This window comes from Lingula anatina, chromosome 9 (genome assembly GCF_051362555.1).
Source record: "Lingula anatina isolate TDL-2025a chromosome 9, LinAna3.0, whole genome shotgun sequence".
Taxonomy (NCBI): domain Eukaryota; kingdom Metazoa; phylum Brachiopoda; class Lingulata; order Lingulida; family Lingulidae; genus Lingula; species Lingula anatina.
Genome location: NC_141775.1, coordinates 4,645,437 through 4,671,543, shown reverse-complemented (window position 1 = coordinate 4,671,543; position 26,107 = coordinate 4,645,437). Strand labels below are relative to the sequence as shown.

General features: G+C 35.5%; 2 protein-coding genes across 7 annotated transcripts in view; one reads left to right on the top strand and one right to left on the bottom strand.

The window, feature by feature from the left end:
* LOC112042164 (ATP-dependent translocase ABCB1-like) overlaps positions 1-26,107 on the top strand; it is a 46,771-nt gene that overhangs the window by 14,095 nt on the left and 6,569 nt on the right. The window lies entirely within an intron of this gene.
* On the bottom strand, positions 72-25,431 carry LOC106162832 (uncharacterized). Of its 6 annotated transcripts, none has more exons than XM_024076210.2 (6): positions 25,257-25,431; positions 22,978-23,076; positions 14,228-14,368; positions 8,418-8,750; positions 7,847-7,873; positions 72-2,879 (listed from the first exon to the last, which is right to left on the bottom strand). In XM_024076210.2, exons 4-6 carry the CDS (start codon positions 8,701-8,703, stop codon positions 2,083-2,085), a joined length of 1,110 nt encoding a protein of 369 aa, XP_023931978.2. In that variant the 5' UTR covers positions 8,704-8,750; positions 14,228-14,368; positions 22,978-23,076; positions 25,257-25,431; the 3' UTR covers positions 72-2,082. The 6 variants fall into 6 exon arrangements, with proteins under 6 accessions (XP_023931978.2, XP_086852468.1, XP_086852471.1 ...); XM_086996342.1 differs by lacking the exon at positions 25,257-25,431 and adding an exon at positions 24,994-25,097; XM_086996345.1 differs by lacking the exon at positions 14,228-14,368.

Here is a 26,107-nt window from a genome sequence, read left to right as displayed (position 1 = left end):
ACTATGCTAGTATCTTAAATTTATATAGATCTGTCAGCATTAAAACAGAAAAAAAAAAACAGATACAGGTCTTATAGTTTTCAACCATTCCAATGGTTTTTTAATATTGAGTTGAACTTGAACCACATTGAACAGGACGTCTTTTGGTAAAAGCCAGTTACTGTTTAGATATGGAATGACGTCATATCAATATTATTCAACACCAATATGAGGAACTGCTATATCAGATATTGCAGTGCAACGGTCTAAGCTGTGAGTTTCATACTATTTTGATTAATATAAGAAACATGTCAGAACCAAGCCATATCTAAAATTATAAGACCAATTTAAAATTAAGGCACTTACCAAAGCAAATGCTAAAAATTTGAATATTTTTGCCTTGTATACTTCATCTTTTCATGACAAGCAACAATGCCATCTATTCACGTGGTGTGTATCAATTGAGGACCAAAGGCAACTGCTGGTCTTGACCAAAACCATGTGATAAATATCTAAGCACACCTTGAACATATAGTAGTGTTAAATAATATCAACTACATCCTTTCTTGACAAGCAAAAGTGCTGCTATTAATGTGGCCTATTTCATCAACTGAACTGTTTGTCCTTAACAAAACCATGCAATAAATAACTAAGCACCACTTGAACATATACTGTTTTAAAATTACTTATAGATAAGTTAAACCTAAAATAATACTTTTACCACACAGCAAAGCAATGTATAAAAGTGTGTTTATGTGTGGTTTCAGAAACTATGAAACTTACTAAGCAAAACTCTTAAACTATGTGCTCCACTTGCACATCACTTAAGCATTTTCCAAGCCTTTCCTTAAATATATGTGATAAAATCTTTGTTGAAGGATCTCCCTTCTCTTGGCCTGCATATATATCTTGCATCATAATTCAGTCATGCCAAGCATGACCTCTGTCATGGATAACATGAAACCACTGCTGAGGGTGTTCATGACATGTTCCCCAAATTTCAATAACCCATTCCATATTCTACTTTATCAAATGCTTTTCCAAAATCCAGTCACACAGCCAAGATTGTAACAAATGTTTTTACTATGTGCTAGTGATGCTCTCTGCTGAGTTGTGACATGTGTTATGACATCCACACAGCAGCAATAGATATTCTAGTACTTAGTTAAATGACCTTATATGATTAGCAACATTTATTAACAGTTGTGTTTTCTACAGTCGTGATATTTCCTTGACTTATTTCTACATGAAGTTTGTTGATTTACACTTAGTTATTAAAACAAATATAAATAATATTAATAATATTGCATGGTACTATTTAATGACACCTTGGTCTTCTTACTTTGAAACTAAACTTGCCAAAAACCAACCCAAAAACATTACACAAATTACTACAATCATTATTATTATTATTTTTATTATTATGAAGAACCCTTTGCTCCAAAATGGCAGAGCCACATTTGAAAGCACTCTATTCTACTACCTGAAAGTGACCATAAATATTTTTTCTTGATATGTAAGTGGGCCTCAAACAGATAGCCGTAAACATGCACTAACACGATAGTACACCCTGACAAAGTATCATTGTATACTTAACAAGCATGACTTCGGTGTAAAAAAAAACAGCTAATATTTTACTCATGTTTATACTAGTAATGCTGTGGTCAGAAATCTAAATTTTACACAATGGCCAGCAAAGAATTTTAGCTGCTGTTTCATGTATTTTTTATAAGTTACAAGAAGAGTTTCTGGATGATCACGTAAGACATTGAAATAGCAGACAGCTGTGGAAATAAGTATATCTGTTCTTTAAGAAAAATGTTACTTTAGTTTTGAGTATATATCAGCCTTCCTGAAAGCCACTCCATATCAAAGCACTTTATTTACTACTTTCACTTTTCATAGTGCTACAAATTCTTCTCTATCTCTACCTTGTCAATATAAAACTTAAGACTGTTCTCAGAGAAAAACTTTCTTTGTGACAATTCAGTTATTATCAATTCAATTCACAAAAAAGGTTCGGATTCAAATTGCAAATCATTTGCTCCAAATATTTGTGAAATTCTCCCTACAACAATGCACATTTCAACATCTTTGGGATATTTACGTTGATAGTTCCTGCTCAGCAAAATTAAGTTCCTCTTCCTGAAGTTCTACTTGGAGTTTCAATCCTTTTGCACCGATGACTTGTAAGATTGTATCATTAACGAGACAACTCTCCACATCTTTCAAGAGGTTACCATTCCTCCAATCTTGTCTCAGCTGGGTCAGCTGACTCAACTTCATGCATATGCAAATCACAGAGAGGTCACTGTCAGTGTTAATTTGCATGAAGAGGATCCCCCTCATCTGTTCCAAATACTTGACAAAATCCACATGGGTCTGACAGGAAGCCTCTTGAACTTCTTTGTAAAATAATTCAGATTTATTTTCAAAGACTTTCTTTAAGGCTGGGTCGACAGTTTTGGGAGGCTGGTTCCTATTGGTTATTTGGCCGTTGCCATTAGTGATAGCACCATCAGTGTCTGGATGTGCACCATTTTTGCCCTCATTGCCAGTCTTGTCCTTTTGGCCACCAGGTGGCACACTGTGGTTGTTGCCATTGCCAACCACATAAGCACTGTAGCTTTCTGTTCTCTTTCGCTCCTTCTTGCTTCCCTTGGTGAAAGATCGCATAAAACAAAAACATAGGCACTTTGAACTTTTCTTCTTGACACTTTTTTGATCCTCCCTTATATCCTGAATCTCCATTAGCTCAATGGAACGTGTTCTGGGCAAAGGTTTAGATTCTGGCTTAATGTCCTCCAGATGGAGCCACTCTCTTTTGCTGCAAGACAAGCCTGGTTCTTTGGAGGGGTCTATCTTCACACCATTAACCAATATCTTTAAGGAGACTTGTCCTGAAAATACAAAAATAAATTAATAAATAATAATAATAATAAAGAACTCAAATTTATCTTTTGTCAAACTCATCTCTATTGGTGACAAAAATGAATGGAAAAAAATTAATTTAAGAGAGAAAAAGAGAAAAAGTGAGCTGGGAGAGGAGGAATGGTGAGCATGTGAAACTAATACTATCTATTATTCCCACACCCAATACCAGACTTCAATACTAATGTGCATCAGCTGTGCAGAACATTCACTCTCTGCTTTGTGTGCAAAACAGGTGTGTGGCGACATCTGGTGAGCATTTAAGAGCTCGTCCACGAGAGAACCAGCCCAGGGTGGCAAGGTGGGGGTCAGCGGATTTCAACCAAATTTGTTGTATGGAGGCATATTAGGAAGTTATTCATGAGTTAGGAAGGAATCCCCAAAATATCCTTTCTTCAGAGAATTATAGCCTATTATAAGTCATGGCTTATGTAGCCTCTTTGAGACTCCATTTTTACCTTGGAAAAATAATGATATATTTTGTGTAAATTAAACAAAAATGGAGAAAACTAAAAAATATTAGACCTTACAAACATTAAAAACAATCATTTGGCTTGCCACAGATATATGTAGAATTCAGATAAGACCCTGCTTGGGCGAGCCACACCCATTTATAACACCCCTCCCCCCAAAGTCCAATTTTGATACTACCATCTTTAATTGCATATATCTCCATCTTCACAGGGTTTACAGCTATAAAACTGCATGAATATTTTAGGCAGATATGGATCACTCCAAATCAAGTTTCAAAAGTTACTGCTGTATAAAAACAGGTACTGAAAAATACCCCCAAAGTTGGCCATTTTTAAGGCAAAAAATCATGGTGGATTCATTCCAAGTCTATGTAGACAATGGGTTTGATTAATATATTAAACCATTTTGCTCTACAATAATGTTACTAAATCAATAGGGCTGGTGAGCATGGAAAGTGGATGTGTACTAATGATTATCAGGTCAGTGGGTCATAGGTCAAGGTCACTGGGCTTCATATTTGTAAATTGCCATATATGGACTTTTTAATTTGTATGGACAAAAAGTTTAGAGGAAATAAATCTTAGATTCTGTTACTTTGGATAGGCACTGGCAATTAACTTGAGAGTTTACATGATAATTTTAATATATATAATATATATATATTTTTTTAATATCATCAATTTGGTGAATACAAATTAAAATCTTAGTTTAGTAGCGATTTCTTTTTGGTGCAATATTTATCATATAGAGATCAGGATATGCCATAGTATTTATGAGAGCAAAGCCAGAACAAATCTTTTTTAATTATCAAAAGGTTTTTTTAATCATCCACACCACTTTTTGGTGACTATTTATGAGCATACAGTAACTAAAAAATTATTCAATTTAGTTTATTGTTGTCTCAGATGAATAATTACAAATAATAAAAAAATCACAAAATTGTTATACAGCAATACATGCAAAGCAGTGCAACATTAGTTGTGATCATTACAAACTATATCATAATGTAGCAAAACAAGATAATTTTCTATTCAAAAAGCAAAACTAACACAACTGCAAAATATATCCTGGTGTTATGAAACATCTTTGCAGTTTTATATCAAACATTACAGCTCATAACATCAAAGTTTTTAATACATTTTTCTTCCTGATTAGTCTGTAACCCTCCTTACTGACATTTCAATCTCATCTTCATGCTCACAAATGCTAGGTTCTGCTGGCCTGTTTCTTGTGCCCTTCTAAACTCATTCAGTAAAACTCCTTTACTTTATTTGAATATAGTTTCAAAGGTTTAGATGACTTTAAAGCTCATCCATTGTGTAACTCAGTGAGATATTCAAGAGGGTGGAGTTCTCTCACAGCTGATGTGCTTTAAGTTTTTCTTTAGTCAGATTGTTGGCCCACTAGACTTTAATTTGATCAAAAGCTGTTTTTTTGGCACATTTCATAACTGTGGTCTAAAAAAAGGACCTTACAATTACTCTTCAGTCTTGGTAGCAAAAGATTTCAGAGAAGACTTCTCTGGACAAGAAAAATTTCCTTGTTTGTGATCTTGCTTGGTATGGTTCCAGTTGGCACATTTGCCTCAGAAAAATCCAAATTAACTTTAACATCAGTATCACTCATGTTAAAACTGCTCAAGGAAGGGAGACACCTTTTCTCATGTTGTAGGAATCAAGAAAGTTAAACTGTTGTAATTGGACACTCCAGTCCACGCAGGTTTGGAAGATGTCTGTCTAGCTGGATGTAGAAAATGGCTCCAACTGCAGAAACTAGGGCCTCATGCATCTCCTCGGCATTTGTTATATTGTGGCTTTCAGGGGGCGTCTCGATAGTCCGAAGGTTCATTAGTCCGAAGGTTCATTGGTCCGAAAAGTGGTAACATTTTTATCGATTTTTTAATCAAGGGTTCATTGGTCCGAAGGTTCTATAGTGAACATTCGGACCAATGAACCTTCGGACTATTGAACCTTCGGACTATCGCTACGGCCCCGGCTTTCATTTACACATATGCCTTTCTACAACAGCCGTCATTTCCACACTAGTTTCAGTTTCTGCAAGGCTTTGGACTCTTGCTGACCATAAGATCACTGTGTGTCAAATAACACTTCTCAAATATGCCTGAAATATAAATATAGCTTAATATAGACACATAAAAACACTTATCTGAAAGTTAATTGATACATTGATGAAAAATAAATTATTATCCCATTTGTCCATGTTTTATAAGTAAGGCATGGTTTCGAATATTAATTATGAGGAGCCTAGCAATTTTGCCAAGACCAGCCATAGCTTCAATCTAATTCCAATTGTTACCCTTAAATTTATTTTACCCAAATACATTAAACCTACATAAATACCACACAAAGATAGCTTAAAAGAAAATTATCACAGGTCCTTAGGCTGCAATTTCATTATTTGAAAGGGGGCATTTTTCTTTTTTAAAAATGGACCGTTTACCATTAAAAAATTACTTCTAGATCATTTTTCTGAGTGAACTTTTTTTTTCTGGCTTTTAGTCTGTATTAAAATAAAAACACACCGGTTTCTTACCTGAACCAAGTGGCACCAGTAGATTCAAATGGCTTTTTGTCTACACTGACATCTGCAAGTTAATCCCATGACATATTTCGTTATAGGCTCGTTTTTCCCTGTGTGGATGGTTTCCAGCACAAACCAAGCCCATATCCCAGTGCTGGTCAAATGGTGTAACCCATTCATTCTCCCAAAGATACTTGGAAATGTCCAATTGCGATCATCGGAGACAAAATAATCCACACCTGACAAGAATCAGTTTGCTTTCGTAACTCACGCTGTTTTGCTCCACGTAAACGCGACGAAGATGACTGTTAATATCTCTGTTGCAATTTTTCAATACACTACATGCTTTTTTATATCTGTACACAGAGTATAAACCACATGATATACGACTTCGTTGAGGAAGATGTGCAAAGAAACAGTCTGCTATTTCCGCCATGTTGGATAATGACGTTGTGTTGTTCTGACGTTAGTACATTAGTTTCACATGATTTTAAAATGTGTTAGATGCTTGTTTTAACCAGAAAAAAATATAAATAGGTAAAATGAAAATAAAAAAGTTCAACTAACAGTGTTTTAAACCATTTGTTGACTTGAAAGAGATAGCTGAAGTTGATTGCACCGATATACATGTCCGGATAGATTGACGAAAAATGAAGAAATTAGGTCATGTTCTATCTGTTACAACGGACAAGTTGTAGAACAGCAGTAAGTTTTGATTTCATGTATAAATAGATTAATGAGTTATCTCTTAGTCCTGAACAAGCTTTACCCCAAAGACCTGTGAAGATGAAGATATTGTCAAAAATAGAAGGGGGGTGTTAAAAGCATGTGGTTTGTAGGCCGGAGAAAAACGCTTGGTTTGTTACCATGGAAACAAAGAGAGTGAAAAAAGTGTATATCATTTTAATCCCCTATCTTTAGGTTATAATATATCACCAAACTAAATCATTCAGTGACACCTGTATAAACTTTAAGGCCAATCAATATAACCCTGTTTTTCAGAAGAATTTTTGGTTGATTATACCCCCAAATTGTCACTGCATGGCCATATCTCTGTAAGTAGGGATTTTTTTCAGGAAATATTGCAGCCTCAGATATTGTTCATATAAAGGTTCAAACACACCAAATATGATGTAAATCCGTTCACCCCCACCTTGCCGCATTTTCTACATTTGGGCTGGTTTTCTCGTGGACACACACTTAACTAATGTATGACTTGGCATGGTACTAGCTCAGACAATGAATTAACAGATAATTCTCTTTCAATATGTGTCATTTTACAACCACTAGGTGTAACTATGTCTTTATAGTTATCTGCACTACAGCTTTAAAGGTTATCAGTCATTAGGAAAACAACATTATATGTAAGGGTGTGCTTTGTACAATAAAGAAGATGAGCTTCTTTCACACAGTTGTTTTCTTCAAGCCTTCTCGCATGGAGCATAACATCTTAATTGGCAGTATAAATGCAAGTTATAAATGCAGGTAAGTATTTGAGAGGTTTTGGTCATGTTTTTATCCTACAAGGAACTTAACCCCAAAACAAAAAAGTGAAGTTCACTTCCAACTGTTTAGGCAGGAGTTAATTTACTGGCTATGTCGTGGAGGGGGTAGAAAGAAGAGAGAGCACTATTTAGGTAGCTCCATCATAAAAAAAAGATATATATACCATATAGTGTGAAAAACCATTTGGATTACAATATTCCCATATTGAACAAACGCCTTCTTGGCATATGGTCCCAAGATGACAGTAAAATGTCAACATATCATTAGGGTCAACGGAGGAATCCAAAGGTTAATGTATCTTTTAAAGTCTGTTGCATCTTCATGTCACTAATGTCACACAGTCCTAACTGCCTCCAGCAAAAAAAAAAAAAAAAAAAAAAAAACAGCCGCTCTCCTTAAAAATGAAAACGCCTACCTTTCTGCCTTCCCTTGCCCATGAAATCTAAAATGAAAAATGTATTCGTTAGTTCAAGATTTGTACTAGTCCAGTTCTCAGTAGAGCCTGTGGACAGTCAAATGCTGTTTAGAAGAATTATATTCAAACATGGTAGAATATAGCATTTCCTTTATGCTGTGCCCTGTCACCACAGCGCCTATCAGTTCAAAGCTAGGGTACCATGACAGATCACTTTTAGTTGGTTTTCCTTCAGGCTAGACTTACATGGATTCTAACTTACAGGGAAAAAATGCTTTTCCATGCCACATTGATAGATAATATTTCAATGAATTTTTAGTGAAGGCTGCATGCTGTTGGTCAAACAAATGGGTATTCAATTTCCAACAGCACTGAAATATTCAGTTTTATATCCGACGTAAAAAATATGCTTGGCCACTGTTTAATTTATAGAAATACTTACTAGTGATGTGGTAAACCATGTACAAAAAGGATTAGTATACAGGTACTAGTACTACCATGGTAAAGTAGTCTAATGCCTCCATGATTCTGGACCACATATTATTAAAAGTCATACAGTGTGAGATCTTACCTGGGCTCCCAGAAGGCCGTATTCTTTTCCCATCATCCAACAGGTTGGCCAGTTCATGCTGTCCAGTTTGGCGCAAGCCATTCATGAACAGTCCAAACTCCTTCGGGGTGGAATTTTCAAGATGTCGGAGTAAAGCAAGATTCACCTTGGCTGCACTTTTCTCCTTCTTTATCTCATCAACCACTCCTTTCTCAAGGACGCCATTTTGAATAAGGTACTCAAAGAGAGGCTCTGAGTCGAGTTTCTCCACCAGTTCGCGCTGGCTCGTCAGTTGTTTCATCAGCATTTCAATGTTACTGTTGTCGTCATTCCCAGCAGTGACTGTGATTGTTTCTGAATAATGAGAGACATACAGCATGGGGTTACTGGTATAGAATGAGGAACTGTGTTTCACCTCATGGGTCACACGACGACACACGCTCTTTATCATTATGGAACCTCAGTCACTCAATCAGCAATGGTCAGTCCAGAAATGGCAACTTTTTCCGCTCTCTCTTTTGTCAACTTATTTGACCCTTGTCCACTCTAAACATGTGTTTTGGGCTGTGTTTTTGCAAGGCATTGGTCAAATTGTTCTTAACCACCCAGCCATGAATTTACAGCAAGACCTGCTATTTTCAGGTACTATGTAGATGATTTAGTCCTTACAGAAAGTAGTCAGTCTAAACCAAATTGCCTCCAATGTCCACAACATTGCACAAGTCTTAAATCGGTTTATGCTAGGCTCTCCGCAAGTTCAAGAAAAGCACAGGAAAATTCACTAGTCTTAATGAAGTGAAAAATATAATGAAAATATTGTCCCTGTACCACTTTGCCTGAAATTTTGACTTGTTGAAATGTTTGAGCTTTTTTAGACTAAATAAAATATATGCCGAGGGAAACATAGGTGGTACTCAAGCAACACAGACAATAATTGTAGAGCAACCACCTCGGATCACCACTCCTTACTGTGGCAAGCAGACAACCAAATGCCCCCCATGACATTCTATCACCTCCACCCGTCCTCACACAACCAAAGACAGCAGCCAAGTGACCACCAGTTAAGGTCAGTCTTGACCACTCCCGGTGCAGTCGTGTAAAGGGCACCAACGGTTCAGTCACCTGTCCAAGCAACTGCTTCACATTTTTTTTTACCAGTGTCTCTGCCAACAATCCCAGCTTAAAATGTGCTGGTCACATGTTTGTCACAGTGTAATGACACCATTCATCTTACTAATTTGCTTTATCTGCATATTGCAGCAGAAAGATGTCTTAAAAGTCACACATCCTCAGAACAATGACAGCATCCGCATCCTGCTACTTGTTTTCTCTGTATTAATCAATGGAAAATTGAGAATTAACATGACAAGAGCATGTGCTTTATGTCATGTACTATTCCTAACTCTCTCTTTACACCTGATAGGTTCATATCTCAGTGACAATCAGAATGTCACAAGTAGAATTTATATTATTATACTAATGCTGATGTCCGTGCATCATGTATTGCCTTCCAACTTGTGTGACATGAGACACCATCTTGTAACAAAACCTCATTCAGCTAATTAAAGCTGCTTTGTAAGGGTTAAGATGACAAATTGAAAGGCCAATAAAAATGTGTCATCTTCAATAATAACCTGCAAGCATTACATGACTTGTGGACATTTAACGGCTTTTCATAGGCTCCACCCTTCCAAATAATTAAATTCATTTCTATAAATACCAGGTTTTGCATTGATAATCCATTAATATACTGTAAGGGAGAACAAAGAACCAATCATCTTCAAGAGAACGCTCTCTCGAAGTCAAATTCCTTCCCTTTCCATAACATCTGTTTTTCCCCCAGATACTTTTAAGGTCATGCAAGTTGGTTACCATGGTGACCATGCATGTGACAGATTTTTGCTCTTAAAATAGTTGCAGATGACTTCATCAATTGCATGATGTTGTTAGATAATAGCGATTAGGCTTGGTGAAAGTTTGTGCCACAGATGCCATTCAAAGATGTGTCTCCTTTGTTATCTTGATAACACCCTTCATATTCATAAACTTTTATGAGAAATTATGATATCAGATTTTTTTTCATCTCACATTGTATCCAACACCTCAAAAGGCATTATAGGTTACAATACAGAGGTCTGTACTTTTACCCGTTCTTTTCTAAAATACGAAACAAATTAATTTAAAATATCTACATCACAGCAAGGTTTCTGGTGGGATTTCTACCTCTCTGTTCCTTCCTCCTCTCTCTGTATATCACTCACACACACTATACTCAATAACTATTTGAAACCCCATATATCCCTCCTCTACCTACCATAGTCCTAGCACTGCCTGGTCATGCTATGAACTGACCAAGTGCCCCCTTTATGTGTCCAAGGGTCAAAATGGAGAGCTATTTCTATCTATTATCAATGCTGTCAATATTTATCTCTCACCTAGACTTTATATATGATAACATACTAGAACGATCATGTTAGACACCCCTGTAATTATCTACGCTTCCAAATATAATATATATATTATCAGATCAATTTGAGTGAAACCATATACAGAAATGTTTGGAATATGCCAGAATAGCTATTTAAAATGTACTAGTGGTTTTATGATCTGTTGATAAAATTGGCAATCAAATTGATAAATCAATATGTATATTTGCACTGTCAGTTCTACCATAACCTGTAGAAGATAACAATATGTTACATATTAACCAATCATGGTTATTACGAGACTACAGGTCAAATGACATCATATACCAGAGATTTGGAGTGCAATAAAGATATGATTATATATAGAAAGCAAAGCGAGGGTGCAGATAAACTACAATATTTCTCAATACATCATAGCTAAAAAGTGGGTGTTCCTGACACCCCCAACTCCCTCGGACCAATGTTATCAGTAAAATTCAATTTGGAAAATTTTCAGAAGAGGCACGTGCCTGGCCTGACGCAGCCTCACTATGCTGAGAGTGCTGTACATGTGTTGCTGCTAATATACATGTACATGATTATTTTATTACAGACACAAGACTCATGGTGACTTGTCTATGGTAATTACTCAATCTTTTTGATGGGCAAAAATTATCAAACTTTGAGATACATAATTTCATGATCCCAAAAATACATTTCTACATAGCATTAGTGGTGCTTTTATTGCATAAAAATGAACTAAAAAGTGGCTTGCTTTTAAATTTTACAGCAACAACTCGATAGGAACGTTCTAACTTTTAGAAATTATGATTGAATGAAGGACAATATCTGTAAAATGCACAATCTCCCCAAACTGAAGAGATCGAGTAATTACCATAATATCTCTGTGAGCAGCAGCATCTTATCAATGTCAACTGGTTCAATAGAAATATTTACACCATGTTGATTGTGAACATCTGGTTGAAGACCACGTGCCACATATGTGATTTGAGGTTGATGTGTAAATTTTAGGAACAAAATATTTAATGAAGGGTGTGGAAAGAAAGACTTACTTCTTCAATTAGCCCATACTAAAAAGCTACATTGAAGCAGTACTTGGTGTTATTTTTTCAATTTAAAATATTTTCTAAAATGCAAACAATGTATTTTTTCCTCACCTTGTTTTCTTTTAAACCAGCCATGGTTTCTGCTCTTTCCAGGCTTTCTTTTCCCCATATTGTTATTCTTTTTGCTTGCTTGATTCTTTTTCAAGATACTTTTATGTTAGGATAAAATATATTTATAAACCCTTTCGTGAAATTGGTCTTCACTGTATCTTATCTTGCCTGCTTTGGAAGAGATCTCTGTAACTGTCAGTGGTTAAAAATTAACTACTACAAGAAAGTTGCCTGGGCGTTTTAAATTCCTAACAAAAACAAAAGTGTCATCATGCCAAATGAAATGCACAGTGCTCTACAATCAATACATCATGTCTGTATTGTACATCTTCATTTTTCTCAAATCTGGCAATGTTTTCAAAGCAAGGTCAATTGAGGGGTGACATGGACATCAATTAAAAACTGGGCGGTTTGTCCTGGAGCCAATATGCTGCTTCTTCTCCCTCCCCACATAACTGTGCTGGCTCTTTGTATTCTCTCTCTCTCTCTCTCTGTCTCCTTGTCTTTCTGTTATTCTCTCTCTCTCTCTCTTCCAACCTCACTCCCACTCTGGGGTAGCCTTACAATTTTTTTTTTTTGCTTAGCCAAATCATCAATTTTTTGTCAATTTGTAATGAAAATGGTTTTAATTGGACTAAAATTTGTCAAATCAAGTCCTTTTTGTTTAGCCAACTTAAGTCAGTTTTAGCATTTGGCTAAATTGGCAAGTGTTAGCGCTACCCCAGCCACTCTCTTTACCTTCTACCTGTCTTCTCTTTTCTACTTCTCTTTGCCCCCCCCCCTCTTTCTCTCTCTTTCTCTCTCTCCCATGTCATGATCATCTGCTTTAATGCAGCTAAGTACCTCCCCAAAACACCATTTAACGGCCCTGAACAAATTAACAGTTAACGCATAATTACAGAACTCAGCGAGTTAAAACACCGAGACGAATTAACTGCCTTTGTCTTTCTTGCTAATTTGAGTGCAAACGGCAACATGCATCTTGTTTAATGTGTGTACCACACTTGAATGATTAAAAAGCAACAGCTATTTGTATTTAATAATGCACTATCAGTGCACCTATTTGTCTTTTTCTGCTGTCTGTAGGGAAATGACATTTGATTCATGGAGACTAAATGTCATCTGATGTTTTACAAAGTGTAATAAGGAAAGATGTGACAGACAGTATGTTTACTGTATATGATTAATTTTAGCCTAAGGTGTTATGTTAAAAATGCAATTAAAAATAAAGCTTTACAAGCATTAAATTGTAGTATATAATATAATCATCATATATGTAATTAGGTCAAAGAAGGCACTGTAAACCTTGTGCTAGTATCAATAAAGATATCACTGTCATTATTGAATTAAATATCTTCAACCAACAATGCATCAGCCAGTATTTTCTCGCTTCATTGAACAAGCCACTAATCACACAGTCTTGTCGCCAGGATGTCTGTAGACGTTTCCTTTAACTGCGCCCAGGAGGCACTCATCAACAGTAGATCATCAATTAACCCAATCATGATTTGGTGCGTGTTCAATTATGAGCTGGCTATTTCTTAGTCTCCAGTCACCAAAGTGTGATTTACTGTCTTAGTCTCCAATCACCAAAGTGTGGTTTAATTATCAGTGGAATAAAAAGGAAGCTAAGCTTTGTGTGCACTGTCTGTGATAACAATATAATACATTGATGATGTAAATTTCACAGTGTATACATTATTTAATGGAGGAAGTGGACATCCATCCTTCCATCTCTCTCTCTCTCTCTCTCTCTCTCTCTCTCTCTTTGGGATGACATATAAATTTGTGGTCACATGTTTAGACAATTGCCCTCTTAAACACAATCACAACTTACTTTGTTCTACTATTAGCTTCTCTGATGCAATCTGTTGCAATAATTCACACATAACATTTACACAGTGGAGAATTAATATGTTGGTCAGCGGTGCATAGAGAGATGAATGGACCATTTAAAGCCCCAGTGAATGTCTACATGTAAGTCTCACTGCCTGGAAATCAATACTATATAAGTCTATGCAAACAGTCTGATTATAAACAGGAAAGTGTTGCAAAAGTAAAGCAAAAATGATTATGTTTTTACATCTTTATGGGACTGGGTCACTTTAAAGAGACCAAGTAAATAACATTAAATTAAAACACTATACTGGTTTAAATTCTAAAACATTTGATCAAACAATCTTGTAATTAAATAAAGTAATTTAACTGTTATCCAAACCTTGAGAAAACAACTCGGCCAATTTCTTACCTCTCTCCTTGTGGAATGGTGTTTACAAAGAATTAGGAATCATTAAAAGACTGTACTGATCCATATTGGGCTTCCAGGAATTCGCATCCAATTACTTCCAGGGAATAATCCTCTGATCATCAGTGACAACCCTGATATCACCTGGAAAAAATTAACAATGAGACAGTTATATTGAAGTTACCTTCCTTTTTGTTATAAGAAGACACTTACTTGTAATATACTTACTAATAGTTTAATGGGAGATTGTTAAACAAACAGTTGGAATATAAAATTTCATGACAACTGAGTGACAAAGCCAACATGTGCTGAAACAAGCATACCGCAGCCTCACAGAAATACCCATTAAATTCCAAGATCTGCCACAAACTAAAAATTCCAAATGGCTTCCTCTATGAAACTGATCGAAGCTGCAATACATACACACATGGGTGGCCTGAAGAGCTCTGGCACTTTTTTTATACCAAGATGTAATGATACAATGTACAAATATAACCGTTTACCATGGCAACAGTTCTGCTACAGGTACGAGCACGCCCATTAAGTGTTCTGGTTAAGAGTAACATCTGAAGCTATGGGGTGGCGTAGATAAACATTTGTGCAATAGCATGTGAGCAAGCACACATACATTCACATTAAATCTATCAATGTGGGCTACTTACACCACATTCATGATTTCTATTTTATTTATTTATTTATTTTGTCTTTAGAACATTTCAAATTGTCTTATTTTGCATCAAAGTGCCATCCCATTCATATTTTTAACTATAGAGTATTACATAGATGTACCATGTGACTCTCTGCAGGAGGTAATGCAAGCAATTTCTTCATTTGTTTAAGAATTCACACAAACTGCACTTTACTTTTATTTTTGACCCTAATATGTACTTATTCACCTTTGGTAAAATGAATCATGCTCAATGAAAATCCAACTATCTTAAAAGATAAAATGCAAAACTTAAATACACTCACTGACACATGTATATTAATAACAGCAACAATAGTCTTATTATCAATTCTCGTTACTTCTACAGAGCACCCGAGGCTTTAAAAAAAAAATGTAATTCAAATATTTATAAACTGCCTTTCAAAGCCCTATGCTGTCACAGCTCATCTAGAGCTGGAAATAAATGCAACTGTTTACATATATCTAAATCACTTCCTTTCAACAGCCCCTACTAAAGTATTAGTCCCACTGAAATCTTATAGAGACAAATTACAAATTCCTCGGCCCAGGGATGAAATTTCATTGCTCGACATGCCCAGTCTTATAAGGAAGAAAAAAGAGGGATGTTTATCAGCTGTTTTAAAAATCTCTGTCCTAATGGATAGATGGCTTGGAGGGTAAGGGACCATTTCACAAAAGAGCTTTAGCCTGAAAAAAAGTTCAGGATAAAACCATAATGAGAGTACATGTATTCCATTTAAACAGAGAAAGTTTTGGTCTAAATTTTTAATAAATTTTCTGTCATTTGGTTGGAATTCCAATTATTTGTCTTGGGTCATAGTAGAGTATTAAATTTTGGTCAAAAAGATTTTATTAAATATAGACTTAAATATATATTGTGAAACATCCCCCTGGCTAAGCAATGAGTAGAGGACTTCAGGCTCACAGCTCTCTTCTGTCAATACCTCAGGATTTAAGAAACCAAAAAATTGTTTACACTTGTCTCCTGGCAACTTATCAATCTTTTTAATTAAAGTGAAATTGTTTCTCCTCAAAACTTTTACTCACTATAATCCTTAAACAAAAATCAATAATCCCATAATACTTCACTCTAAAATTAAAAGAAATTTGCCTAATTTAGACCAAAACCTCAGTCTCCAAACAGTAGCCTATTCAACTATTATCATAATAGTTAATGTTCACAAAGAAGAAGGGAGGGTGTATGATATGAAACTTTTAAAAATTCCAATTAATTAAAGTCTTTACTGTGGTAATTACTGCACCAATAAAAGCTCAACCCCTGAAAAAGGCACCAGCAATAATGACTGAGTGGGTTCTAGTAGCTGTGAAATGGAATGACAAATTGAACCAAGAAAGTGTGAGGGCAACACAGCGGAAACAAATCAAACTCATGTGATATCAAATCAGCTTGTACTTTAATTGAGTACATCCAATATTTGATCCAATGTGCTATTTTCAGATTTGAACTGAACATAGAACCATAAGGCGCATGCAGAACTGGTCCAACTTAAAACCTTTAGGCATGTTCAAAACTGTTCCAGCTTTAAGAAAAATGGTAGTAGTATTAAAGTATATAATTAGTATTTAGGTTGTTCAACCTGGTTTTTAATTATTATCCTGGCAGTGGTTTCTTAATTTTAAAGCAAAACATGAGAAAGCACTGAGAGACCTGATATATATTAAGGGGGGGGGGGAAAGACAGACTCCCTTATCTGTGAAGTCCGGTATACAGTTATATATATATATATATATATATATATATATATATATATATTGTGTTTGAACAATTTGAAGTTTAAGAGAGACCAGCCAGGAGTGAATGTAGCACAATAAGATGGGATAGAACTTGGTGATCACTCACCATTATTAAATATGGGTGTGTTTACACATAGAACGGATGAATTGGGGCCAGTTTCTAGTCCAGTAAAAGACCAACCCATCTTAGTATCCCCACATTATCTCCTGAGGTCTTCTGATCCCAATATTTATCTACTGGAAGCCAATTGTATCCCTTTCATGCTGCCCCCCGCCCTTACCCCCCCCCCCCCTCCCCCTCCCCCCTTTCACTAATGCAATCAATTAATGGGCATTACATATCCACTGATGAGCACTGCACAATTATCCAATGCTGTGTCTAACTTAACCCAGTGTGTGAACAGACATGGACATAATGGTCTGATAAATGTATCATCCTTGGGGTGTATCATGTTGTTGTCTGTTGTTATTGATTATACTGTTGACACAAGACTATACCAGGAAACTTGAGATATATACATATTATACTTCACTGTATAAATATTGCCTGGTGCAGACAAAGCTAAGGCCCAGTGTAACCAGTGCTGCTGCCTTTCTGGTTTGGTTAGTGCAATGACAATCCAATCCCACCAGTGTGACCAGTGTACTATCATTTTTATGTTTTATGAAAAGAAACACAAAAATAAAGAAAATTCTAAGCCACAGCCTATTCCTTCTCTAAATCTTTCTGGTAATTGAGAAATTTTCTTAGATTTCTCTTAAAATTCTAAGCTGCAGACAATTGTTACTTTAACTAAAAAGATGGATAAGTCACCTTCTGCATGCTGTATGTCAATCTTTTTGACAGATGACAAAAAAAAAAGGAAAATTTAAATTTAAATTTGGAAAATTTATGCAGCATGCTCTGTAATGCTTTCTGTTGACACTGTCATGTTTCTTCAATCGCCCTGAACAATGATGCTGTTTTAAATACCGAGAAAGAAATGAATAAAAATGCCTGATGACTGGGTAAGGTGATGTGATGTCATGATCTAATAATATTAGTTGGTTTCAAAATGTGCTTTCTTTTTTTTTTTTCAATGTGTGACTATCCTTCTAAATTTACAACAAAATTGAAGAAAGGAGTTTGCAAATTGCCCCTTTTTAAACATAGCAACAGTTACATTGCTTCTGGTGATGTTTTTAAAGCCACAATGACGTAAACTGCTATTGATTTTGTTATTGTCTTACATCCTATGAACACTGTAATACTGATGCCCCTGATGATGTTATTAAAAGCACCATCTACATCAACTGTTATTGTTTCTATTGTTTCTTATTCACTACATGTTATATATACAGCTATTTATGGTGGTGGTAAGTACCATCCAAGTAAACCGTTATTGATTCTGTGGTTGTTTGGCAATATTGTCACTGGAGCAAGAAGCAGTATCTGATTGCATTACCCCGAACAGTGACTTGTAAGATCTTGTAACTGAAAGAAATGGCAACCATCGGTCTTAGAGGAGACGCGAGCCAGTTTCTTTATTTTTAAACGTCATTAAAACATCAGATACATGGTTGAGTTTCAACTTAGTAGCATTCGACTGAAGTTTACAGCACCAGTGACCAATGTTAGACAAGTCTATCAACTTCTATGGTACCACAAACCCCTGCATCAGCAAACTTCAATCAAAAGTGTTGCTGAATATCAGACTCCAATATATAATGTGGAGGTCTGAAAGTGAAGATAAAAGCTGTGTCTCATTGAGCTTTAATTTGTTGGGATCACAAATTATGTATCCCTGTCTGAATCCAGTAACTGACCTTATCTTTCCCAGACTTCTTGTACTTACACACTTCCCGTGTATCAAAGTAACCATATCATGATACCATTACCTGGCTGATGGAAGCTGTAATTAGCTACACCTGGTCTGGAGGTACTTGACCTGTCCATCACAACGTGCCTCTCAACTGGAGGTAGCATGGGAAGTGGCCTTATTAATACCACTCTCATGTGTTTCTCTCTCTCTCTCTCTCTCTCTCTCTCTCTCTCTCTGAGTCAATATCTTTTTTTCCAACTCTCTTTCTCTCTCCCTGACAGCACATGTACCATTTTGCTCAACAGGACTTCATTGCGCAACATAGATGATAGAACTGTCCATTTCATCCCTCATATTACTTTTTCATTTAAATAAACAGTCAATTCACATAAGGTCAAATGAAATTCATCTTCACCAACATTGTACTGGTCAGCAAATCCTGATCGCTGCAAAACCTACTGTAATGTACCATGCTAGACTATTACTTAACATAGACACATCAGCCATTTTCCTTGAATTATATTTCCATCAGCCATACTAAGTCACTTTTAGCATTTTGTGAAAAAAATTGAAATATTACTGTGAGTAGGATTCCAGCATTAAAACAATTTTTCTCTGATGAATATTTATTGTTCAGCATGACCCAAACAGCAATTCACATTATCTATCAACAACAGGCTGACAATTTCAGCTGGTTTAGTAGGGCTGCTTAACTCCCCCCCCCCCCCCCTCCAAAAAAAAAAAAAAAAAAAGACTTCATAAACAGGTGAATCACTGACTGGTACAGGTACCGCCCATATTGATGGATTACACACACTTGGCTGTCTATTTGAATTGTGAAGTAACAACTATGAATGTCAGATTTCATCACTGAGTAAATACTGGACATTTTATGGGCTCCTAGTAACACCAAATCCCAAATATGCTGCATCCTGTAGGTGCTGAAAAGAGAACTCCCTCAAAACTCGTTATTCATAACCTGTTTGCCTCTGTACTAGAAGCTTTACTCAACATGTATATGTATGAACAGTAAAATGTCAGCAAAATTTTTTAATGTTTTAAATATCTTCTTAAGATTGATTTTATAATCCAGGTGTTTTTTTTTTCTCACTTTTATGGCATATTTATTGAAAATACTTAAATACTGAAAACAAAAAAGTTTTAAATCATTTCTTGTTTCATTAAAGAAACACTTGATTGGAAGCACAAATGCATTATTGAGGCCAAGAGCTTTCTGTTATTTACTTTATTTATTCATCATCATTATCATTATTTCTACTAGTATTTTTTTGCCAATCATGGGTTTTAGTCATTGAAAGGGGACGTATCTAAAACACCTGATCCGAGTCTGAATTGCCTTATGCACAGGATGTATCCAAAACACCTGGTCTGTATCAATATGAAATTAATCTTATCAACAAAGGAGGGGTACAAGCAATTCCAATTAGCCTTCCAAATCTCTGGCCTTTTCCAGCTGTCAGTTTCAGAAGGTGTGGGAAGAATTTTAATTTTTTTCAAAGACAAATTTTATATCAACCTATAATGGTCCTATATGACTGGGTTCCCATGCCTAGATCGATCCATCTGGATCGGTCTAACTCCAGGGGAAGTCTCACTAAATTGCTATCAACTAACCAGCTTAAATGTCTGTCACACCTACCAAATCAGCTAGAGGGTAAAGATAATTACCCCCTTACAGCTTTACTGGGCGTGACAGACATTTAAGCCAGTTAAAGTTGATTGCAATTTAGTGAGACTCCCCAGGGGGATAGATCAATACAAATATCTGTAGGAATTGTCCCTAAATGTCTGCGTGAAATTGAGTCTCAGTGTTTTGTGGTTGCAGTTTGCTGCACTGTAAACAATGATTTAGTCTTTCAACCAAGACCCTTATCTGCACAATATTACACTACCTTATTTTTATCTTCGGTTTTCTGTGTTAACAAGCAGGTGAATTAAAGGCAGAAAAATACCAACCATTAATAAATTACTTCACAATTGCTTTTGCATACATCAAGGGATCAAAACACACTCACCTGCGTAATTACTACTACATCACTTGACAAATTTCAAACAAATCCAAGTTAAGTCTCAAGTATTATTGGACATTTTTCCAGACAGGTAAAAAAAAACACCAAGTCTAATAAAAATGCACTAGCCCCTGGAGGGTGAGCCTGTTAAACTGTCTAACTCTGATATGAAACTAGGTATTGCGTGTCAGGCAATAGTTTATGCTCCTGAAGAGACAACTGTAACCAGACATGCCCCATAACCATTTACTAGAGATTTATATCTGTTGTACTTACTACAAGTACTATCATATATATGTATGGCTGATTTTTTAACTTGATGGTGCATGCTGGAGAAACTGGGCAAGTGTATTTGGCTCAAGCTTGTGAAAAAAGAAAATTTATGACATAACGATACTGTTTATTTAATCAATCAATAATGTGTAATTATTATTATTATTATTATTATTACTTTAATTCTATCATAAACTTATATCCTTGACAAACATGACATCTTATGCCATGAGTCTGGGTGTGTGGGTGGGTGGGGGAAACAATTGTCGAAAAAAAATAATACTAACAATCTTATCACAGTTTACTGTAAATACACAATGATGTTTTAATTATTTCTAGCTGCCTGGCATTGTTGGCAGTCTGTATTCTTTTTTTTTTTTTTTTTTTGCTTGTTTGTTAGTTTTCCTAGTTGTAACTATGTGGAAAAGGTAATACTAGCAATTTTTTTTTCTATTGTATACTATCTTTGTGTGAATTAATCACCTCCTTAGTATTCTTACCTTACTCACAATCCTGGTAATTTAATATGGTGTGTGTACGATCTGTCTTCATGACTCAACACCAGATTTGATTTGTTCTAGGTAATAATCTTACTTCCTGAATGTGTTTCCACAGGCCTTACACAAAGCTGCAATAGTTTTTCAGTTTCTTTTTTGACTCAAACAATTATTTTGTCCCCAGTGCTTTGTTGAAGCTTTTTTGTAATTATTCAAGACAGTGTGTGTTACTTCCCACAACTGCTAAATGTATTTCAAACCACTTATTCCTAGGAATTCATTGTGTTAATCTTTTTCCCATGGTTTCTATTGACTAAAGCCATAGTATTTTCCATTATGATAAAAATAGTTTAAACTCTTATGCTTTACACATATTTTATCTTTGTTGGATATTCAACAAAACACTTCACAGTAACAAAGAAAACAATTTTTGTCATGAAGCCTACAGTCTGGCTCTGCCTTACTTCCCCATTACATGATTCCTAACAGAAACACTCCAAAACAATCAAGTCAATATTACTTCCTGAATTCTGCTAGTTTCCAAGGCATCTGCACGTTGAATTAGTTGCTAATGCCAAGTTACCACTTCAGACTAAGGTGTGAATTAGGGGGTGTGTAATAATTAACTGGTGTGAGATGAGAAACACTTTGTATATAATAGCATATAGAATACCACAGTTTATTTTTTCTTTCCTATGTACTTTGTTATATCATGTGTCATATCACTGTGTTTCTGATCTGACAAATTGCAAGCTTCTTCATTTTCTAGTCTATATAATCAACAAAAATCATTTTACAGTTATAATAATCATAAATTAGCATAAAATGTCAAATTTATATTTATATGTAAATACTCACTCATCTACTAAGAAACAATTTCTAGTATAAACATCAGAGACATAATATTGTTCTAATATATATATATATACATATTAAATTTTAATATTTTCTCTGGTCTCTATAGCTGAGCGAGTTGGTTTCCATAGCAACAGTCTGTTATGTGTATAAAGTATGTCCACATTCCAGCTGTCTCAGTTAATCTGTGCAGCTATACACTTTATCTGATGTTATCACATCAAGTATTTAGAGACGGCTCATTACTGTAGTCCCAAAACATTCCGTTATATTCATCAGTCATGCTAATTGTGGTTTTGTTTGATTAAAAATATATAAGGTATATGCAATGATTCACAACGTAAATACTTGGCAGATGATCATGACACATGAAGAAGAGACACTATCAATGGATATAAAACACAATGTCTAATAGCAGGAGATGTAAAGCTGTATCAGTACCTCTTAAAGTGTCTATTTACTTAGCAAACACACAGTTAAAACAATATGACAAATACAAAATCTGATATAAAATTCACTTGAAACAAGAGCTTCACAGACTGCAAAGAATTCTCCAGCTTATTAGCTACACATACACATACACATTAAGATCTCTATGAAGTGTAACCATCCTATGCCATCAAAAAGTATGTAGCTTTCAGGTAAGTTACCCAAGCAGTGATAAAGAAAAGAATTCACACTGAGTATATATATATACTAGTATATTACTGACTCTAGAAAAAGCTACTTTAGACTCTCAACAGTTTTATCAATTAGAAAGAAATGCAGGTACATCTTAATCCATGTTTTATTGCGTGTGTAAAATTGACACAATAAATAAATAAATAAATAAATAAATACAGTCTTAACTTACCTCAGAGTTACAACTATTCCTAGAGACCAAATCTCTCCACACAGTCACAGTCACCAATACAGGTAATCCAGGTAAATCCAGGTATCACAGGTATATAACCTAGAACACAGGTGTAAGTAGATAAGGTCAGGTGCATTATATGCATGTTTAATAATCCTCTTTGACAGTGGTAAGCTCATTATAATAATCCCATATAACATGAAAGTAAATATAAAATTGAAAGCCTGTATTGTATTAAATATTACCCTCAGGAGGACATGAATTTTATGGCTCTTGGTGTTCTGTTGAATGCGCTAAAAATAAAAAGGTCTCAGCAAAAAAAAAAAAAAAAAAATCAAGAAGATGAAATTCATTTATGCATTAAAAAAAGTCAATTTTTTTTAAGAAAAAAAAAACCTTCCCTCCCTTCTTAAAAATAACTAGGTTACATGTCATTTTTCAAAATTGGATTAACTAAGCAGATAATAAATTAAGAGAGAAAAAATATCCATTTATTCAGAAAAAGCCCTCTCCCTACTTAATAATTGCCAGATACAAGTCTTGCTGCCATGTAGATCCTCGAGTTGGATCAACTAAGAGAGTAAAAAGGTCCCAGGAGTTATTCAGACCCCCCCCCCCCCCCCTTTTAAATTGCTGGCCATAGACCTGACTGGCGCATATAAGGCACACAGTTATGCCATTAAATGTGAGAGATGTGCCTTTGTATAACTTAACAGGTGATAATTACCTGGTTTGGCAGGTACTTTGTCACCTGGACAATTTTCAATTAAACTACATTCCTCATTTTCACTCAGGCAAATTATATAATTGGTTCAGAGTACTCTGTTAACCTGTGACCAATACCTAAAATATTTGTATTATTTTCTTGATTTTTTTTTTATCTTTCAACAATGTGTAAATGTGAATTTTATATATATATATATATATGATGTGACAGCAAAATATATGTACCTATTTTATATATTTATTTTTTTATTTATACACTGTTTATTGTATCACAGACATAATGAAACATCTTAGCTCAGATGCAGCTTCATGCAAGTTTTGATAAAAAATAATAAACAGCTTTTAAAGACATAGAAAATAGGGCCTACATGCAGACCTTTATTCTAAAAACATTACAGAAAACATGATTTTCAAAAAAGAAAAGCACTGAATAGCGATCCCGATGGCAATTAACAACCATCTTGAGCACCTTCTCACATTCACGTCACAGACTAGCTTTCATCAGATAACTCAAACTTAAATGTCTGAAGGCCTTAAAGAAGCCAAACCCAATGCTGATCACCATATCAGGTACTCTGAGATTGAATCAAGTAGACGTAATTGAAAAATGCACTTAAAAAGGACTTAACATTACGTTATTGTGTATCACACCTTCTTATCTTGGCTGTCAATCAATGAGTATTTGGGTGTTAAATGTGACTAGGTCCTGGGTTGTAAGGAGTTTAGGCTTGCACCTCCTTATCTTGTGTGTTGATCTCGTAACACACAATTGTGTTTGCATGTGCATGTTTTATGGGAGATAAAGAGAGGAATGTTGAAGTATGTAAGAATTGCTTTGTGCTCTGTGATGCATGTATAAACACATACATATTTATGTGCATACATCAGCCCATTATGATTTGGCAATTAACCTTATTTTCGGTACATATATATCCTGTGGTGATAACCTTGTAAAACATGTCATTTTATGCAGTGTGGAAAACAAGCATGCAGTAAATTTAAATTGAATAAATGGGGGGGGGGGGGGGGTATATTATTCCTTGCCCTCCTCCCCATCCTCTCTCTCTCTCTCTCTCTCTCTGACACACACACACACTTACACACACTGTACTCAAACCTTCAATTTCTCTAATAGGACTTACAATAGTTATAAATGGCAATAAAAATTAGATATATCAAGTGAAAATTGGTGCGTTGAATTTGGCGCAGTCAGAGATTCGATCGTGAAACCTACACGAACCCGAGTTGCTGCTGTGTTTACAAAATGAACCTTATCTTGCTTTCTCTTACCACACATCCGTCTGGGAGTCGATCCCCTACTTCCACCGGGGAGTGTTTCCAGCGATATTGCACCCCTTAGTGGCGGCTGTGTGAGGGAGAAATCTGACTCATGCCTTGAAGAAGTATTGGGAAATATTGCACTCTGTACACCAAGGCTTGAATCTATCTATTCTTCGTTAATCCATTCTTGTCGATTGCGTCTTTTCTGAATCAGCTGATTATCATTGCCAACACACACAACGCACAAACAATGAATAAAACGTCCCTCTTACCTGTAGATCTACGTTACATATCCTTTCCAACACTAAGTCATCCTGTTAGTTTCCTGCACGAAGGAGGTTTCCCCTGGAAGTGCCTTTTCACCTGCCGAGAGATGCCGACTTGAATTTTCAAATTGATGGGAAACATGCATATGAGATCATATGACCTATTTACCTTTGACCCAGTTTCCTTGGCCCGGGTTGTAGTTCCGGTCGATGGGTCTTCTCATTTGATGATATTCACTTTCTATTTTACCAAAAGGTCTTTAAATTTCATTAATATTGACGACTTGTTATAATGGAAATTGACATTTTGTATTTCTAAATATTACTGGAATTTAGTGTATGTGCTTATATCTATGGTTTGGTTCAACTTATTTCAATTCCCAGACAGCCTCAGTAATCTGGCCCATATCTGGCCCAGATCTGGCAACGTCTGGCAATATCTGGGCCAGATTTTGCCAGACACTTGCCAGATCTGGGCCAAGTCTGGCAAAGTCTGGCATTTATGCCACATTTTGCCACATTTTGCCAGACACTTGCCAGATCTGGGCCAAGTCTGGCAAAGTCTGGCATTTATGCCACATTTTGCCAGATGCTGCCCAGACTTGGGCCAGATATGGTACTTTCATTTTCAATTTTTTTTCTATTTATTTATTTTTTAAGGACTATAGTGAGTTGAATGCAGTGAACTGACGTCATTTGATAAATTTTGATTTAATTTATCTCTCTCTCTTTCCTTCAAAGTCCCCTCATAAGTGTGCTATTTGTTTAATTTGACTTGACATTTGAATGAATTCACTGTTCTAAAACTTTTTTGAACTACTCGTTCCGCTGTTTTAAGATTCCGCTTTTTATGATAA

What these genes read in the sequence shown, in the direction of transcription:
- LOC106162832 (XM_024076209.2), bottom strand. Translation starts at nt 12,037, where the DNA reads ATGGGGAAAAGAAAGCCTGGAAAGAGCAGAAACCATGGCTGGTTTAAA. An exon ending in ACGGCCTTCTGGGAGCCCAG is followed by an intron (nt 7,874 to 8,417) that starts GTAAGATCTCAC and finishes TTTTCATTTTAG; the next exon opens with ATTTCATGGGCAAGGGAAGG. An exon ending in GGGCAAGGGAAGGCAGAAAG is followed by an intron (nt 2,880 to 7,846) that starts GTAGGCGTTTTC and finishes TTGTATTTTCAG; the next exon opens with GACAAGTCTCCTTAAAGATA.